This window comes from Scomber scombrus, chromosome 10, assembly GCF_963691925.1.
Source record: "Scomber scombrus chromosome 10, fScoSco1.1, whole genome shotgun sequence".
NCBI classification, from domain to species: Eukaryota; Metazoa; Chordata; class Actinopteri; order Scombriformes; family Scombridae; genus Scomber; species Scomber scombrus.
The window spans coordinates 28,641,330-28,661,188 of NC_084979.1; the positions used below are offsets into that span (position 1 = coordinate 28,641,330).

Below are 19,859 nucleotides of genomic sequence, written 5' to 3' on the forward strand. Positions count from 1 at the left end.
CTTTTTGTTGAATATTTACACCTAAACACCTCTAACAGTTATTCTCTCTCTCTCTGCCTTTAGTATCCGTGTTGGCTGTCACTTTCTGATCCACCATCACATCTTCACCAACCTCATCCTCGTCTTCATCATCCTCAGCAGCTGCTCATTGGCTGCTGAGGACCCAATCAGAGCCCACTCCTTCAGGAACAACGTGAGTCTGGAAACCAAAATGTCCCTCAAACCTGCAAGCAGATACGTGTGGTGTTTTGTATGAAGCCGATACAGATGGGAACTGTTGTCGCGGCAACATGTAGCTGCAGTCCGCTAGCTGGAGAAACATGCAACTGATGTAATCCGATGACATCACTGCAGTTTCAGTGAAACTCATTTGACAAAGCGACTAGCATCGTAGCTACAGTAAGCTAATGATGGAAACAGGAGGGTTCAAACTCAGAGCCAATCAGAGCCAAGCGGGCGTTAAGCGAGGTCTCCTGATCGCTCTGTCGCTGATGATGTCATCGACACACCTCTGTGGTTTGAGCCGCGGGGGGGGGCGGGGCTTCAGCAGATTACAAGGCAGAAGTGGGTCAGTGACTAACCGGGTTAAAGAGGGAAACACATGGAGAGAGAGAAAAACACCAGTTTACTGTCTGATCCTGAAAACTGACTGTACACGCACACACATGTACACACGCACGCAAACACACACACACACACGCACAGTGCAGCAGCTGTCTTCATGCAAGACGTAGCAATTAGCAGCAGCTGGGGGAAGAAATTACTTCTAACATACAATCAACACACACATATACTGTATGCACACACACTCACACAAATGTTAACTCTATATCGTCCACCTCTGTTCTGGATAAAAACCTTCGTCTTCATTAAAAACACGATTTACAAAGATGATGTTTCTCAGTTTTCAAAAACAAATTAAAGGATGAGTCTGTATTAAACCAGCAGTCAGGTGCCCATATGAACAGTAAAAGATGTTTCCTCTCTGTAATCATTCCTCCTGTTCATACTGACTATTAAAAGATCTTCAAATGTGCTTTCAATGTAAAGTGATGGAGGACAAAATCCACAGTGTTTCCACACAGTCATTTAAAAGTAGATGATCAGCTTCTATTGAGCTTCATCAGTCTGAGTTAGTCATATCAAGTGATATCTGACACATTTACTGTCTCTTTAGCATCAAATTCCCTCTTAGTGTTTCCCTGTTGAGCTGTGGTGGAAGTATAGTAAAAAGACGTTGGTACTAAAAACACTGTAACGTTGAAACATAGAAGATGAAGATTTGACTCATTTGGACGACTGAAGCTTCATATTAGCTTCAGATCAAATTTTAATTACTTTTTTTTGCACAGAAGGAGGACTGTGGATTTTATCCTCCATCACTTCCATTGTAACCATCATGAAGGGATCTACTAATGGTCAGTATGAACAGGAGGAATGATTACAGCAAGAAAAAACAGCTTTAATGTTAATTTGAGCTTGAAACTAGTTTTATTATTATAAGGATCTTCTAATGGTCCTGACTTTGGATTTATTAGTCATGATTTGGGACCAAACTCATCTTCAATTGGGAAGGTCCCAAATCATAACCAATGATAGTCTTGACTTGGGATTTGACTCAAGTCCTAATAGCAAAGACTTGAGACTTGTTTGTGATTCCAGAGACAAAAGCTGCTGATGTTAATCCTCCTGTCACTTTTATCCAGATGTTTGATCCACATGTCTTTCAGTGTTTACTGTACATGTTTCTATAAAGTTGCTTCCTGCTCCTCAGAGGATGAAAACTTGATCACTACCCATGAAAATGTTGTTGAAGTGATAGTTGTGGGACTGAATGTTTGTTTTCTATCTCTGTGTTAAAGGTTCTGGGTTATGCAGACTACGCTTTCACCTCCATCTTCACCGTGGAGATCCTGCTGAAGGTAGGTCTCTCTCTCTCTCTCTCTCTCTCTCTCTCTCTCTCCTCTCTCTCTCTCTCTCTCTCTCTCTCTCTCTCTCTCTCTCTCTCTTCTTTGTATTTGATGCTAACCTCATGTCTCGTTATCAGATGATTGTCCACGGAGCGTTCCTCCATCAGGGCTCGTTCTGCAGAAACTGGTTCAACTTGTTGGATCTGCTGGTCGTCAGCGTCTCACTGGTCTCCTTCTTCCTGCAGTCAGTATCAAGATCTGATTCATTTTCCTTTTTCTTGTGGACAAATATGATGAAATGACTCATATTTAGTCGTAAATGGACTAAAACTTGAATGAATGAAGAGGTATGTGCATGTTTTTTAGGACCAACATTCCTCATAGGGAGGCAAATGAGGCAAAAAATATTTTCTGAGATCGTGATTAAGGTTCTATCAATCTTTATTTATATAGCACCAAATCACAACAAAGTCATCTCAAGGCACTTTTCACATTGAGCAGGTCTAGACTGTACTTTAATTTAATTTAAAGGGACCCAGCAATCCCACATGAGCAGCATTTTGTAACTGGAAGAAACTTCAGGCAGAACTGGGCTCTAGGTGGTCGGCCATCTGCTCTGAGGTTACGGTTAGGCATGAATTGGTTGTGGTTAAGATCGTCCTAATAAGGGTAGATGCACAAACTGTGTGTGCGTGTGTGTGTGTGTGCGTGCCCTACAGCTCTTAACTTAATTTAAACACAGCGTCTGTCTTTCCGTGTCTGTAGCTCCAGTGCGATCTCCGTGGTGAAGATCCTCAGAGTCCTTCGCGTGCTCAGACCTCTGAGAGCCATCAACAGAGCCAAAGGGCTGAAGGTAACTACACACTGATGTGTCACTCGTGTGTGTGTGTGTGTGTGTGTGTGGGGCTGAGCTCTGAGCGGGATCTGGACCTGGATCACATCAGACCCTCCTTACAGAGAGAGAGAAAGTGACAGATTGGCAAAAATAATATTTAAATGGGAGTAAACAACAAAATGAGTCCTGGTGAAGAGACATTAATGAGTCTCTTATAAATTACGTTTGTGTACAACTAAACCGAATATCACTGTCACAGATATATTAGTTTAAGATATATATAATTATATATACTGTATATAGGCTGCATTTTATATATATTTAATCCTTTTTCTTAATTCAAGTTTAATATATTCATATTAAATTCCCAGTGAACTTTACTGGTTCAGTGCACTTTATTAAAAAAATGAAGTTTATTCTTAAAGCTGCAGTTGGTCTTATAAAAGTAACTTTTTGTCATATTTGCTAAGACTGTCACTATGTAAAGACAGCATTACATGAAACTAGTAATCTGTAAAAAAAAAACAAAAAAAAAAACAGGCTCATTTAGTCCCATCTATTGCTCCTACTGCAAATTGGCAAATTGCCAGAATCCACCGCGACCCGACAAAAAGAACCAATCAGATCCAGGATGGTGTCTGATGGAGCGTCTGACAGCTGTCAATCACTGCTCACGCACACAGCCCTTCCCCCTTCCTCCTCTGCTCGGGATTTGATGTCCTCTCTCTCCTCAAAGTTACCTACTGCAGCTTTAAACTGTTAAATATCATGGCCTACAATTTTTTTTTAAGTGTTTATGTACATATCCTCATGTGTATATATATATATAGTAAAGAATTCAATATTATTCATGAACAACAACAACAGTGACTCACTTTCCTTTGTGCAGTTCATTAAAATAAGATGAGATATACTTTATTGTCTCCTTTGGGAAATTAACTTCGCTGCTTCACAAAGCGTTTAACTCCCAAACAGACTTACATACTTACAACCAAATACCAAGACACAGAATAAGACCAATGAATTAGATAAAAGAACTACAGTTTATACTCACTGACAGCAGCTCTGCCGTTAATTCTACTGTTATGAAGCTTAAAACATCGTCAGAAATCTGATAATTATATTTCTGTCTATTTTTGAGGTTGTAGCGGTTGGTGAAAGTGTTCCTAATATTTTGTCCACCCTATTAACATACATGATAGGAGGAGGATATTATTATGCCATTTCCTTCAGATGGTCCTTAACAGCTTTAACCATAGTTATAGAATACTTTTACTGATTTAAAGAGACGTGCATTTCCTTCCTTGCAAAGGGAGGAAGGATGGAAGAAGGAAGGAAAGGATGGAGGAAGGAAGGAAGGAAGGAAGGAAGGAAGGAAGGACAGGAGGGAGGAAGGAAGGGAAGAAAGGAGGGAGGAAGAAGGAAGGAAGGAAAGGAGGAAGGAAGAAGGAAGGAAAGGAGGGTGGAAGAAGGAAGGAAAGGAGGGAGGAAGGAAGGAAGGAAGGACAGGAGGAAGGAAGGAAGGGAAGAAAGGAGGGAGGAAGGAAAGGAGGAAGGAAGAAGGAAGGAAAGGAGGGTGGAAGGATGGAAGAAGGGTTTTGTCCACCCTATTAATATACATACAAGTGTTTATGTACATATCCTCATGTGTGTGTGTGTATATATATATATAAGATTATTGGCCGATACATCAATATTGGAATTTTTGTACTCCTTAATATCGGTGTCGGCATCAGCCTGAAAAATCTAGTATCAGTCCGGCTCTAAATTTAACTATTTGTCCGATCTCTGCGTGGATTATGGCCACGTCTTCAAGTGAGTGAAGATTTTTTTATAATTATATATCTGGTGCTGAAGTCACAGCGAGGAGGTGGAGGGATGGATGGAGGGAGTACAAGCTGCACATCCTGGCTCCTTCGTGTTTTCAGGTCGAGGCAACGAAAGCACTTTGAGATTTGTCGTTTTTGTTTAAATGTTCATAAACACGTTGAGCTTCAAGTCGCTGCAGACTTTTGACCGTGATTTAATATTGCTGTTGTTGTGTTTGCTATCCCATGCATTTTAGTGTAGAAAAAAAACAACTAGATATGTTCAAAATCAACATTTTTGCCAAATATGTTGATTATCAGTTTTACAGTAAAGCATATTTGTTTAGTTAGATTTAGTCGTATATTAACGTCATTTCTAGGAGACGGATGGTTGTAAATACGGGTTCAACAATCAGCTCTGTCACTTGGAGACGACTGATTTTGTGTCTTTTTAAGGGGAAAAGTGTTTAAGTAGATTAAAGGACGACCAGCTGAGCTCAGCGGTGAGTCGGTAAAGCTGACAGTGTGAGGAGGCGGATTCAATATCGAGCAGTTTCAGTGTTGAAGGAATATGTTGAAAAGTCACTCACACTCCAATAAACACAGGATTTAATCTGTGTGTGTGTGTGTGTGTTTGTGTGTGTTACAGCATGTGGTCCAGTGTGTGTTTGTGGCCATCAAGACAATCGGAAACATCATGATCGTCACAACTTTGCTGCAGTTCATGTTCGCCTGCATCGGAGTCCAGCTGTTCAAGGTGAGACGATAACATGCTGCAAACCATCTACATACTACATGCTAATTACATACAGTACATCTACATAGACTACATGCTAGTTACATAATAATTACATACAGTACATCCATCTACAGACTACACCCTACATATTAATTACATACTGTGTATAGTATGTTATAGAGCCATCTTTTCCTTTAATATGTTCCTTTAATCTGTGAGAGGTTTTGGTCTGAGTATGGCAGCTAGTTGATCAGTCTAGCAGCGTTAATGTCGGGTGACACTGTGGTGAAAAGAAACTTTGACCACACTTTTTCTCCACTCAACGCTTATCTTAAGTTGCTTTAGTAATTATTTTCAGTAAGTTTTGAGTCTTTACTCTGTCCTTCCCTTCCTTCTTTCCTCCCTTCCTCCCTTTTTCCCTTCCTTCATTCCTTTCCTCCCTCCTGTCCTTTCTTCCTTCCTTCCTTCCTCCTTTCCTTCCTATTCCTTCTTTCCACCATCCTTTCCTTCCTCCTTTCCTTTCTTCCTTCCTTCCTCCTTCCTTTCCTTCCTTCTTCCTCCCTCATTTCCTCCCTCCTGTCCTTCCTCCCTCCTTTGAGTTTATGGAATCAACTTAAATCATCTTTGGAAACTCCTTGTGTGAAAATAAATGTGTCAAAGTTTTGAAGAAATCAGCATTTTTTTTTTGGATTAAGCATTAAAACTACCACAGTCTGAAACCCGGCAGCACAGTAGATTCAAGATTCAAGATTCAAGAACTGTATTTGCCATTTGTGCTTGCACACATAGGAACTTTTGTGCGGTTTGTTCAGAGAGTCAAGTCAAGTAAAAATTTAAAAAGACACACAAGAAAGACACATCCATAAAATACATACTTCTCTAGAAATAAAAAGAAAAAAACCTGTATAAAGGGAAAGTTAGAGCATTGTAAGTTACATTGTAAATTGCAACGGTATATTGCACAGGCCCAGGAGACAATATAATATAATAAATATAATATGATATGCTATGAGGTTCGGCCAAGAGTCTCACTGTGGCAGGGAAGAAGCTTAGTATTTATCACACACTGTACATTTGTGTTGTGTAGTAACAGGAAATGATGCAGTTTGTAGTTTTTCACCAATCAGAACAAAGAGAAACAAAATGTTTCCATAATAACTATTTAATTATTTCTTATTCCAAATTCCCTCCTGACATTTTTAAATATAGAGTGTTTATAAAACTAATTATAATAATTACTGTCTGATAGCATATATATTTTCCACAAAAAAAAAACAATAAGAGTAACGAATTAAATATTGTTCATGCACAACAACAACAGTGACTCACTTTCCTTTGTGCAGTTCATTAAAATAAGATGAGATATACTTTATTGTCCCCTTTGGGAAATTAACTTTGCTGCTTCACAAAGCGTTTAACTCCCAAACAGACTTACATACTTACAACCAAATACCAAGACACAGAATAAGACCAATGAATTAGATAAAAGAACTACAGTTTAGGAAGGAAGGGAAGAAAGGAGGAAGGAAGAAGGAAGGAAAAGAGGGTGGAAGGAAGAAGGAAGGAAAGGAGGGAGGGGGGAAGGGAGGAAAGGAGCAAGGAAGAAGGAAGGAAAAGAGGGAGGGAGGGAGGGGGGGAGGAAAGAAGGAAAGGAGGGAGGAAGAAGGAAGGAAGGAAAGGAGGAAGGAAGAAGGAAGGAAAGGAGGGTGGAAGGAAGTAAGAAGAAAGGAAAGGAGGGAGGGAGGAACGACAGGAGGGAGGAAGGAAGGGAGGAAGAAGGAAGGAAAGGAGGGTGGAAGGAAGGAAGGAAAGGAGGGAGGAAGGACAGGAGGGAGGAAGAAGGAAGGAAAGGAGGGAGGGAGGGAGGAAGGAAGGAAAGAAGAAAGGAAAGGAAGAAGGAAGGAAAGGAGGTTGGAAGGAAGGAAGAAGCAAGGAAATGAGGGAGGAAGGAAGGAAGGACAGGAGGGAGGATGGAAGGGAGGAAGAAGGAAGGAAAGGAGGGTGGAAGGAAGGAAGGAAAGGAGGGAGGAAGGACAGGAGGGAGGAAGAAGGAAGGAAAGGAGGGAGGGAGGGAGGAAGGAAGGAAAGAAGAAAGGAAAGGAGGTTGGAAGGAAGGAAGAAGCAAGGAAATGAGGGAGGAAGGAAGGAAGGACAGGAGGGAGGATGGAAGGGAGGAAAGAAGGAAGGAGGGAGGGAGAAAGACGTGCATTTCACTGTCGGACATGTTTTTTGTGTTTCAGGGTAAATTCTATCACTGCACCGACGAGGCCAAACACAATCCTGAACAGTGCAAGTAAGTTATAATCCTTCAGCTGTGAATCCAGCTTCTGTGTTCAAGGAATTGGACGATAAGATAAATATAGAAAATCACATATCTTTTAAATACTAACACATACCGTGTGTGTGTGTGTGTGTGTGTGTGTGTGTGTGTGTGTGTGTGTGTGGTGTGTGTGTGTGTGTGTGTGTGTGTGCAGAGGGACCTTCGTGGTGTATAAAGACGGAGACGTGAACCATCCGATGGTCAGAGAGAGAATCTGGATGAACAGTGAATTTAACTTTGATAACGTGTTGATGGGGATGATGGCGCTCTTCACCGTGTCCACCTTCGAAGGCTGGCCAGCGTGAGTATCCGAGAGACTGTGTGTGTGTGTGTGTGTGTGCAAATAAAAGTACCAATACAGCAATGTAAAAAAAACACTTAATTACAACAATCCCTGTTTTTTTTAACTGTAAATCGTGTAAAGATGTTCCAGTAGAGCCCCAGAATATAACTATGGACCTGGAATAATCCTCCTGTTGTCCTCGAGTCAAGGAAGGAAGGGAGGAAGAAGGAAGGATGGAAGGGAGGAAGGAAGGATGGAAAGGAGGGAGGAAGGAAGGAAGGGAGGGAGGGAAGGAAGGAAGGAAAGGAGGGAGGAAGGAAGGGAAGAAGGAAAAGAAGGAAGGAAGGAAGGAAAGGAGGGAGGAAGGAAGGGAAGAAGGAAAAGAAGGAAGGAAGGAAGGTAGGAGGTAGAAAGGAAAGGAAGGAAGGAGGGAAGGAAAGAAGGAGGGAGGGAGGAAGGAAGGACAAAAGGAAGGAAGAAAGGGGGATGGAAGAAGGAAGGGAGGACAGAGAGAGGAAGGAAAGAAAGAGAGAAGGAGGGACGGAGGAAGGACAGACGGAAGGAAGGAAGGGAGGGAGGAAAGAAGGAACAGTCAAAACAGACGAGGACGACATGAAGGTTAAATAATAGAGGCCTGAGGATGAAGCCCTGGGAAACCCCTCTCTTATATTTCTGCTCACAGACACAATAAGATAAAACAATTCCTTTGCTGTAGAATCTCTACAACTTATTGTTTAAACTGGTAAATAAGACAAACCTTTGTTACAATTTTCTTTTCATTTAAAAACAGGTTGTGTCCTAAACAAGTATAATACAATACAATACACTTTATTGGCCCGCTTAGGGAAATTTGTCTTGGACTCAGCAACTGCGCCATAAATGCCTTGACAGCCACAATGACAACAAACAAAACATCCCCAGCCTTACCATCCCAACAACAATTACATAACAAACCCATAACATCGCACACAACACATACATACACCAATGGGAAAAATACATGCTAAAAGATCACCATAATAAAAGCACTATAAGATTATTGCACAATCTTCGGCCTCAAGCAGCATTGTATAGGAATTTGATGAAAGTTGGAACAAATGAATTCTTAAAACAAAAACATATGTGTTTAAAAATGAATAGGTACTGGTGCATTCAAATAAACCAGCCTTTAATATTAAAGAAGCGTTTTTTTCTAGCAGGACATCCCCCAAAATAGACTGTGATCTTTACATCGGTGCAACTTATTTACCAGTTTTTACCGGTATTACCCATAGACTGTATATAAAATGGACGTAACATCCGTGACGTCACACATTGGATTGTGTGGACTGCTGCTTGGAAGCCAATAGTTTCGGATCTGGGCAGCGCCATCTTGAAAATTTCTGGTGCATGCTGGGTAAAATAAAAACACGGATTCTACTTATATGGGCATCAGGAGGAGCATGAGGCGCCCTCCTGAACCTGTGAACCAATCAACCTGTCAATCACGACGTAGCCACGCCCTAATGCATACCCTGCTTTATCGTCTAATATAAAATCAGGGAGGCCAAAATGTCCCAAATGAACATCATACTGCATTGAAGAAGGCTTTAAACTAGCGATCGAGACCATAAACACATTTTGAAAACGTTTACTGAGGTTAGAAATCAAGTGAGAAGTTGGTGAATTCTCCATTGACTTGTATAGAGACGGAAGTCCCTTTGACACCAAAGCGGTCGCCCCCTGGTGGCCTTTTGATAGAATGCAGTTTTAAGTTACTTCCATGTTCGCATCATTTCAGAGGACCAGAAACTCCCCGACTGGTATTACCTTAGAAAGCTAACGATACCTAACAGAGCAGGTTGCTAACGGCACATTTAACCCCTTCCTCTTCAGTCTGCTGTATAAGGCCATCGACGCTAACGGGGAGAACTCCGGTCCCATCTACAACTACCGAGTGGAGATCTCCATCTTCTTCATCGTCTACATCATCATCATCGCCTTCTTCATGATGAACATCTTCGTGGGTTTTGTCATCATCACCTTCAGAGAGCAAGGAGAGCAGGAGTATAAGAACTGTGAGCTGGACAAGAACCAGGTAAGCTCACCTGTTATTGGTCAGTTTTATCTTTATTATGATTGTTTATATTTAAAACTAAGACATACTCAACACTTTAAACCTTGTTGTTGTCACTGAGTAGCTGTTATAATGTTAACCCTCCTGTCGCCCTCACCCCAAATTGACCCTGCCTGTTCTGACTGTTCCTTCTTTCCTCCCTCCCTCCCTCCTTCTTTCCTTCCCTCCTTCCTTCCTTCCTTTCCTTCCCTCTGTCCTTCCTCCCTCCTTCCTCCCTTCCTTCTTTCCTCCGTCCTTCTTTCCTTCCCTCCTTCCTTCCTTCCTTTCCTTCCTCCCCTTCCGTCTGTCCTTCCTCGTTCCTTCTTTCCTCTGTCCTTCTGTCATTCCTTCCTCCCTTCCTTTCTCCCTCCATCCTACCTTCTTTCTTTACTTCCTCAGTACTTCCTTCCTTCCCTTCCTCCCTTCCTTCATTCCTTCCCTCATTTCTTTCCTTCTTCCTTCCTTCTTCCTCCCTTCCTTCCTTCCTTCATCCCTTCCTTCCGTCCTTCCTTCCTCCCTCCTTTCCTTTCTTCCCTTCCCTCCTTTTCTTCCTTCTTCCTTTCTTCCTTCCTTCCTTCCTTCCTCCCCCACCCTCCCTCCCTCCCTCCCTTCCTTCATCCCTTCCTTCCGTCCTTCCTTCCTTCCTTCCTTCCTGTCCTTCCTCCTTTCTTTCCTTTCCTCCCTTCCTTCTTCCTCCTTTCCTTCCTCCCTTCCTTCCTTATTCTCCTCCTTCCTTCCTTCCTTCCCTCCTATCTTCTTCCCTTCCTTCCTTCCTTCCTTATTCCTCCCTTCCTTTCTTCCTTCCTCCTTTCCTTCCTTCCTTCTTCCTCCCTTCCTTCCTTGACTCGAGGACATCAGGAGGGTTAATGTAACTAACTGGATTACATTTTTTCATTACAAGATAAAGGAGAAAATCACAATTTGGATTTTTTTAAATCATAATTCTGACTTTTATCTCTTTATCTTTTTTCTTTTTTTGTATACATTTCTACTTACTTCCTGATAATTTTGACTTTTGTCTCATAATTTTTACATTAATATCACAATTTAGATTTTAAAAAAAATCTTTATTATGACTTTTATTTCATCATATTTCCGTCTTATAAATGTCCTACTTTCTATCTCCTAATTTTTACTTTTTTATCACATAATATTTACTTTTGTCTCATAATTTTTACTTTCTTTATCACAATTTAGATTTTTTTTATTCTAATTCTTTTATTTCATTATTTTTCCCCTTTTGTCTCATAAATTTGTACTTTCTATCTCATAATTTTGACATGTATATGACTACATAACTACATTAAACCTGTATGAAAGGTGTTACATAAATAAAGTTTGACTGATTAAATGTCCGTAACATTTTTGTCCCTCTGTCTCCTCGGTCCTCCGTAGCGTCAGTGTGTTGAATACGCTCTGAAGGCTCAGCCGCTGAAACTTTACATCCCAAAGAATCCGGTTCAGTATAAGTTCTGGTCCATCATCAACTCCACCCGGCTTCGAGTACGTCATGTTCGTCCTCATCCTGCTCAACACCGTCACGCTGGCTATTCAGGTGAATCTCTCTCTCTCTCTCTCTCTCTCTCCCCCCTCTCTCCTCTCTCCTTCTCTCTCTCTCTCCCTCCCTCTCTCTCTCTCTCTCTCTCTCTCTCCTCTCCCTCTCTCCTCTCTCTATCTCCCTCTCCCTCCCCTCTCTCTCTCTCTCTCTCTCTCTCTCTCTCTCTCCCCTCTCTCTCCCTCTCCCTCCCCTCTCCCTCTCCCTCTCTCCCTCTCTCTCTCTCTCCCCTTCCCTCCCTCTCCCTCTCTCTCTCTCCCTCCCTCTCTCTCTCTCTCTCTCTCTCCCCTCTCCACCCCCCCGTCTCTATCTCCCTCTCCTTCTCTCTCTCTCCTCTCTCTCTCTCTCTCTCTCTCTCTCTCTCTCTCTCTCTCTCTCTCTCTCTCTCTTCTCTCTCTCTCTCTCTCTCTCTCTCTATCCGACCCGTCACTTCCGACTCGTACTGACTGACGTGAATCCCTGTGTGTGTGTGTTTCCTCTCCTGCAGCACTATGAACAGTCTAAAAGCTTCAGCCACGTCATGGACATCCTCAACATGGTTTTCACCGGACTCTTCACCCGTGGAGATGCTGCTGAAGCTGCTCGCCCCTCCGACTCAGAGTGAGAACAACAAACACACCTGCAGCAAACAAAAACTCAAGGGAGGGAGGAAGGAAAGGAGGGAGGAAGGAAAGGAGGGAGGAAGGAAAGAAAGGAGGGAGGGAGGAAGGAAAGAAAGAAAGGAGGGATGAAGGAAGGGAAGGAAGGGAAGAAAGGAGGAAGGAAGAAAAGGAACGGAAGGAAGAAGGAAGGAAAAGAGGGTGGAAGGAAAGGAGGGAGGAAGGAAAGAAAGGAGGGAGGAAGGAAAGAAAGGAGGGAGGGAGGAAAGAAAGGAGGGAGGAAGGAAGGAGGGAGGGAGGACAGGAGGGAGGAAGAAGGAAGGAAGGGAGGGTTGAAGGAAGGAAGAAAGGATGGAGGAAGAAGAGGAAGGAAGGAAGGAAAAGAGGGTGGAAGGAAGGAAGGAAGGAAAGGAGGTAGGGAGGAAGGAAAGGAGGGAGGGGAGGAAGGACAGGAGGGAGGGAGGAAGAAGGAAAGAAAGGAGAAAGAAGAAGGAAGGAAAAGAGGGTGGAAGGAAAGGCACTAACAGGCCGCTGCTGCTGTCAGACAGTTTGAATGACTGTTTTTTATTTTATTTTTCAGCATTACTTTATTGACGCCTGGAATTCGTTTGATGCTCTGATCGTAGTCGGCAGTGTGGTCGACATCGTGGTCACGGAGTTCAGTGTGAGTAAATCAATGTGTTTTATTCAGCCTTTTAAAACATTACAACTGCACTTTATATACTTGATTATTATCACTATTATATCAGTAGTTTCACCATATTTCAAAACGTTATATTGTTTTATACTACAGTGTATTTATATTACACACTGTATATTTATTATCCATTGTTTGATTTCATTGTTTAAAAATAATCTTTAATTAATGAAGATAATAGAATTTACCTTTAAATTCGGAGATATTTACAATTTTTATTATACAATCAAAATTACAATCAAAATGATATATACATAAACGTTTTTATAATTTTTGTATTTTTATAATTTGTATTATTTTATAAAAATTGTAATTATATATTCAATAAAACATTTTACCATTTTTTATATTGTATAATAAAAATGATCAAATAATACAAATATATATATAATTGTATTGTAATTTTTATTATACAATAGAAATTATATAAAAAAACATTTTTATTATTTTTATCAAATTTGTATTAAAAATACAGTATTTTTTATTATTTCCTACATTAATTAAATTCTAATATTTGTATTTGTGGTTCCTGCTGTTATCGTCACTGTCATCGTGTCTCAGAGCGGAGAGGACAGCTCTCGAGTGTCCATCACCTTCTTCCGTCTGTTTCGAGTGATGCGATTGGTCAAGCTGCTGAGCAAAGGGGAGGGCATTCGAACGCTGCTGTGGACGTTCATCAAATCACTGCAGGTCAGAGGGGAGGGACTATTCAGGGAGCTGCTGCCTTGCCGCACAGCACAGCGGCAGAGTCTAACCTTCCTCCTCCTCGTCCTCCTCTCTCTGTCTCTCTGCAGGCTCTGCCTTACGTCGCTCTGCTCATCGCCATGATCTTCTTCATCTACGCCGTCATCGGCATGCAGGTGAGTCCGACCAGGTGATCCTGCAGGAAGTTAAGGAAATCTCTTTGTGTGGATGTTGCTTTAAATCTGCATCTGTAACTGTCGATCACATTGCAGTCAAATCCCAGAAAGATGTTTTTCAGAGAAAGATGCATCACTCTGTCACATTTTTTAAAGAACGGAAAGGAGGTTCAGGTGTTTCCCTCTCGTCACTGATGAGGCCCGGAGTTTGTTGACCTCCTGCTCGCTCATACACACATCTGGATGTGTTCAGGAGTGGGAAACTCAGTGAACACAGACATCAAAACACACACTGTAAAAAATGAGACATGACAAAACTGTGAGCCACTGAAAAAAAGCCAGGCAAAAAAAAAAAGGAAAAGTCCAGCACAAGAAAAAAAAAGAAAAAAGGAAAAAAAAGAGAGAGAATGAATAGTCTTTACGTTATTGATATGATACATTTATCAGTTACGAAGACAGTTGCACCACTTCAGAAAATCACCTTCACACTCCAGCTGCTGGCATAGTCAGTCACTCTACTAACTTAGTTTGATCCTGCGGTACTGTGGTCAAGGTTTTATTTCTCCTGGCTTTTTTTTTTCTTGTGCTAGACTTTTTTTTTTTCTTTTTTTTTTTTGGACTGGCTTTTTTTTTTTTTGTCTGGCCCTAATACTCCGTCGTACATAGAATTCATGCATGATTTAAAAAAGGAAAAAAAAACATGCTTCTTTTTTTAAAGTCTCATTTAGTATATATACATACCTGTATATGTACTACTCACATACTAAATGATGCCATTTCTGAATAGCCTAACCTGTGCTGAGGAAAATCATAAAAGGCTGAACTTGAGCCAGATACAGTGACTCTGCCACAAGTCAATAAATGAAGACTAAAAACAAACAAAAGAGAAAAAAAGAAACCTAAGAAATGTTTTTATCTGTCAAAGACTTAACTTAAAATCAGACTAATACAAAAAAATGGAGCAAAAATACGCTTTAAGAACTGAATGAAAACACAGGTTGTACCTCCCCTGGTAACACTTGTACTTCCTCTCTCTCTCTCTCTCTCTCTGTCCTCTCTCTCTCTCTCGTCTCTCTCTCTTCCTCTCTGTCGATCTGTTGTTCTTTCTTTTTGTCAGACGTTTGGGAAAGTAGCGATGCAGGCTCACACTCAGATCAACAGGAACAACAACTTCCAGACTTTTCCTCAGGCTGTTCTCCTCCTCTTCAGGTCAGATCTTCCTCCTGTCGTACCTCCTCCTCCTCTTTCCTCCCTTTTTATGCAGTAACGTCACTTCCATCACACCTGGCGTCCCACAGGGTTCTGCTCTGGATCCTCTGCTGCTGCTTTATTTGTGTGTCTTTTTTTTGTATTATTGCACAACTAAACTTAATCTTAAACACACATCAGCTGTTGTAATTAATGTGATGATCATGAAACTTCAAAATAGTAGTCAGGTAGGGAACAGAATATATGAATATATATATAAATATATGCGACTGAATCTCCTATTTCAGGATTTCTGTCTGGTTGTGTTCTGCTTTATATTTTTAACCTGTAGTGTGTGTGTGTGTGTGTGTGTGTGTGTGTGTGTGTGTGTGTGTGTGTGTGTGTGTGTGTGTGTGTGTGTGTGTGTGTGTACAGGTGTGCTACAGGTGAGGCGTGGCAGGAGATCATGTTGGCCAGTCTGCCGGGGAAACGCTGCGATCCCGAGTCAGACTACGAACCAGGAGAAGAATTCACCTGCGGCAGCAACTTTGCTATCGTTTATTTCATCAGCTTCTTCATGCTATGTGCTTTCCTGGTATGAACACACACACACACACACACACACACACACACACACACACATTTTCTGCTCTAGGTAATACACAAATAACACATTAATACAGTAATAAAAAAGAAAAGCAGCAATGAATTAAATGAAAAATATTTTTTTTCTAGTTTTTTCCCAATAAAGAAATAAGACACATTTTCTTTACAGACATTTAAGCAGCAGAAATATACCAAATAAAATGAATTCAGTTTTAAAGATCAAACCCAAAGTTTCAGTCCCAGAACAACCAGGATCAACATTTAATTTTTTTAATTTTACAATAACTAAATTACACAGATGTGCAATATGCATCTTATTTGAAACAGAAGAAATCCTGAGTAAAGCTGAAGATGAATATTAACCTTTTTTTAATGACAGTAGATGGAGGGTGTTGAGTGTTGGTTTACCAATATACAAATTATTCCCCTGGTTTATTTCCTTTATACTGTTTTAATGAGTTTTTGTGCTGATAACAGAATCTGATTTCTCTATTTTACATTTCTGGTGGTGAAGTTTGATTTATAAAATCTCCCACTGAGTTCCAGTTGCATTGTGGTTAACGTAGGCGTCAGGAAGATGAATGAGTGGATTAAAAAAGATGTCTTTAATAACTATTGATAATTTATTTTGTATGTGTTTTCAGGAGTAAATTTAAAAAATCTGTGCAGGACTATTTTAAACCAAAACTACGTCTCTGAGCTCTTTGACAAAATGTCCTCACTTTCTTTTTTTTCTTTTTTTTTTTTTACTTTCGTCTCCTTCAGATCATCAACTTGTTCGTCGCCGTCATCATGGACAACTTTGACTATCTCACGCGCGATTGGTCGATTCTTGGGCCGCATCACCTGGATGAGTTCAAGAGGATCTGGTCTGAATATGATCCTGAAGCCAAGTATGACACACACACACACACACACACACACACACACACACACACACACACACACACACACACACACACACACACACACACACACACGTCTCCTTCACTTCAGAGGACATTATATTGACATTTTGTTCTTTTTTCTATACTATCAGGCCGAAGCATTATCTGATATCACCTAGAATCAGAATAATAATTTATATAATAATGTAATAATTTAAAAGTGTATTCAACAAGTAGCAAATACAGTTAATTCAATGCAGTCCTGATGTCAAGAGAAAAAGCAATGAATACAAAAGTGTAAGAGAAAGAGGGACTATGTATATGCATACTGATTTAAAAGAACTGCAAAAAAAAAGCAGAATATAAATAAAAGTATCTGTTTTATTTATTTTGCACAAACAAGATGCAAAACTAAACCCACAATGCATTAAACATTAAAAAGAAATGTGCTGGTGAGATAATGAAGACATCTCACAGAAGAAGGGAAAAAACTGAGCTCTAACACTGAAGTAAAGAAAAGTAAAGATTGTATTTATATATATCATCACAGACTTACAGAAGAATATTTGTATTATATCATATGTTCTTCTTCTTCTCTCAGGGGTCGTATTAAACATCTGGACGTTGTGGCTCTGCTCAGGAGGATTCAGCCTCCTCTGGGTTTTGGGAAGCTCTGTCCTCACCGAGTGGCCTGCAAGGTAATAAAAACTTCACACTGTGGATTTTGGCCCCCAAATCTCTTCCATTGAAAGCACATCTGGAAAAAATCTGGAAAAATTGTGGACTCGTCCTTTTAAACTATGTCAGAAAAAACATTATATTTCTCTCACAAATGAAAAGTTGAATTCATAAATAATAAAAACAAACCATGTCGTCCTGCTCAGCGTCTGGTAGCAATGAACATGCCTCTGAACGCTGACGGGATGGTGACCTACAACGCCACGCTGTTCGCTCTGGTTCGCACGGCGCTGAAGATCAAGACTGAAGGTATCTGATTTCCTGTGTTTATCATCTGAGGTGAAAAAAGTTGGATAAAAAGCAAAATGTGCGCAGACTTAGTGAAGAAATCAGATCCACGAGAAGCGATGAGGAGTAATGTTAGTCAAATTAAAGGACCAGTGTGTCGATGATGTCGCTGTCAGTTATAGCGGCGTCTCTCTGACCCCCCCGCCCACTGTGTGCTGTTGCTAGGTAACCCCGATCAGGAGAACGAGGAGCTGAGGGTGATCATCAAGAAGATCTGGAAGAGGATGAAACCAAAACTGCTGGATGAAGTCATACCACCACATGAAGGTATGAAGTACTACTACTACTACTGTTTAGGGTTGGGGGATGTCGACAAAAGTGTATTGTAGTGTAAAGAGTATTGATAACCAACAATTGACTAACTCTCTCATCTGTTTCCTCCTGCAGAGGAAGAGGTGACCGTTGGGAAGTTTTACGCCACATTCCTGATCCAGGATTACTTCAGGAAGTTCAGGAAGAGGAAGGAGAATGGAGGTCTGCCGGGAGAGGAAGACCCCACCAACCCGTCTGCTATACAGGTCTGTCTGTGTGTGTCTACTGTATATTAAACAGTGTGTAGTTCATAGTGTGTGTATTTATATATATGTGTGTGTGTGTGTGTGTGTAGCTGTGTAAAGCCGGTCTGAAGACTCTGCAGGATCTGGGTCCGGAGATGCGTCTGGCTCTAAATGAAGATCTGGACGAGGGAGAGGAGGAGGAGGAGGAGGCGATGATGGAGGATGAAGAGATGGAGGAGGATGCTGCATATAAGGTCATTATTTTACCTCACACACACACACACCACACACACACACACCTCTAGTTTTACACACCACTGTAAGTATGATAATGTCTTAAAACTAGGTCACCTATTTAGTAGAAATGTGCAATTATTTTTGAAATAGGAGCCCTATGACCAGAGAATGTGGGAATCTTACAGCTACCAGAATGCATTGCACGCAGTTCTGTCCAATCCACTACTGATGGTGTGTTTACTGAAGGCTGAGTAGCTGTTTAGTCTGGATAAAACAATAGGGCTGGATATCGGTACTCAATATCTGTAAGGTATCGAAATATCACCCATCAAACGATACCTGCAATCGATCCTTTTTGCACCCAGAACAGGAAAATATGAATATTTGTACGGACTTGCTCACAGCCAATCAACACAAGCGTTCTTCGATTAATAAATATTAATAATATGAAGACTTTCAAAATGCAAAATCAAATAATTTAGATGTGTAGGAGTGGGTGGCATTTTATGCAATTTAATGCTTCTATTCACATGATAGATATCGGAGCTCAGTTGGTATCGGGGTCACTTTAAGGCTATTTCGATTGGTACTGGTATCGTAATTTTTTAAGCGATACGCTAGTGTGCAACAATAATAAAACTGACGGCCCACTGGAGTCAGTTATGTAACTTGTTGCAAACTACCAGAGCTGCCAGTGAACAGCCAATAATCCTGCATGTCTGCCATCTTCATTTCAGCTCGGTTTGGGAAGGTCTTTGTGTGTTAGATTCAGCTTTTCTGTCCATCTGATGATCAAAATTCTCAGATTTGTTGTTTGTGGAATCACAGATAAACTCTGAAGATGAAGAAGTTTGTGTGTCTAGTGGTCGTTATCATCAAACTAGTTTTCTTCCAGATATGCTGATATTTTAAAGTTTATAGTAGTAAGATATGTTTTATGATAGACATGATAGAAGGTTTTGGTTTACTTACCTTTGACCGACCTTCAAGGCACCGATGCAGAAAATGAGGAAATGTAATTTGTAGTCTGAGGCAGATATGTAAAGACTTCGAGATGGCACATTTTGCGTCACCTGGTGCATGAAGAGCAATATTTTACTGCAGGGAAGACAGAGGAGAGTGTAATGTCATTCATAATTTTACCCACATTAAAACCATCAGTGAAGTCGTCCTTTAAAGTTTTTCTTTTTCTCAGATTAAACTTAATCTGGTGTGTCTCTGCAGGGTGAAAATGGTTATGGACCAGATAAGGATCGACGAGGCTCCATACTGACGAGCCCCACAGGTAAATAACAATTATATATATATTTTAATGTGACCTTTATTCAATTTAAAACTGGAAACGTCTTTTGCAACCATGAATAATGTGAAACTTGACCTCCCTCTCTTCTTCCCCCATCTGTCTGCAGGGCCTGGTGGTGTTGTAGGTGATGGCAGCGTTTCTAACGGCGGTCTGATCCACCGGGTCGGTTCGCTCACCAAGATGCCGAACGGCAGCGAGCACGACGAACACAACCGCCGCGGAGAGAACACGAGGTCGTCTGTCAATCATCACCATCACCGACGGACCTCGGTGAAGAACAGCGTGCTGGACCATGTTCACAAGAGGCCGTCCTACTACAAACATGGAAGGTAGGCTGTCGTAGTACAAACACTGAAAGTAGGCGTCAATATACTTACACAGAGGAAGGTAATCTACCACATACATGGAAGGTAG

At 41.0% G+C, this 19,859-nt stretch overlaps 1 protein-coding gene across 1 annotated transcript in view; it reads left to right on the top strand.

The window, feature by feature from the left end:
• The window catches only part of LOC133987730 (voltage-dependent L-type calcium channel subunit alpha-1D-like), a 50,178-nt gene that overhangs the window by 26,027 nt on the left and 4,292 nt on the right, over positions 1–19,859 (top strand). Inside the window, 26 exon segments of the mRNA XM_062427173.1 lie at positions 64–193; positions 1,863–1,922; positions 2,048–2,154; positions 2,676–2,763; positions 5,203–5,310; positions 7,533–7,585; positions 7,767–7,913; positions 9,771–9,972; positions 11,386–11,484; positions 11,486–11,545; positions 12,033–12,104; positions 12,106–12,132; positions 12,134–12,145; positions 12,725–12,808; positions 13,403–13,531; positions 13,636–13,701; positions 14,819–14,910; positions 15,325–15,484; positions 16,261–16,388; positions 16,984–17,080; positions 17,267–17,369; positions 17,574–17,675; positions 17,796–17,926; positions 18,016–18,159; positions 19,367–19,427; positions 19,552–19,774. Of these exon segments, the coding sequence (XP_062283157.1) occupies positions 64–193; positions 1,863–1,922; positions 2,048–2,154; positions 2,676–2,763; positions 5,203–5,310; positions 7,533–7,585; positions 7,767–7,913; positions 9,771–9,972; positions 11,386–11,484; positions 11,486–11,545; positions 12,033–12,104; positions 12,106–12,132; positions 12,134–12,145; positions 12,725–12,808; positions 13,403–13,531; positions 13,636–13,701; positions 14,819–14,910; positions 15,325–15,484; positions 16,261–16,388; positions 16,984–17,080; positions 17,267–17,369; positions 17,574–17,675; positions 17,796–17,926; positions 18,016–18,159; positions 19,367–19,427; positions 19,552–19,774 (2,685 nt within the window).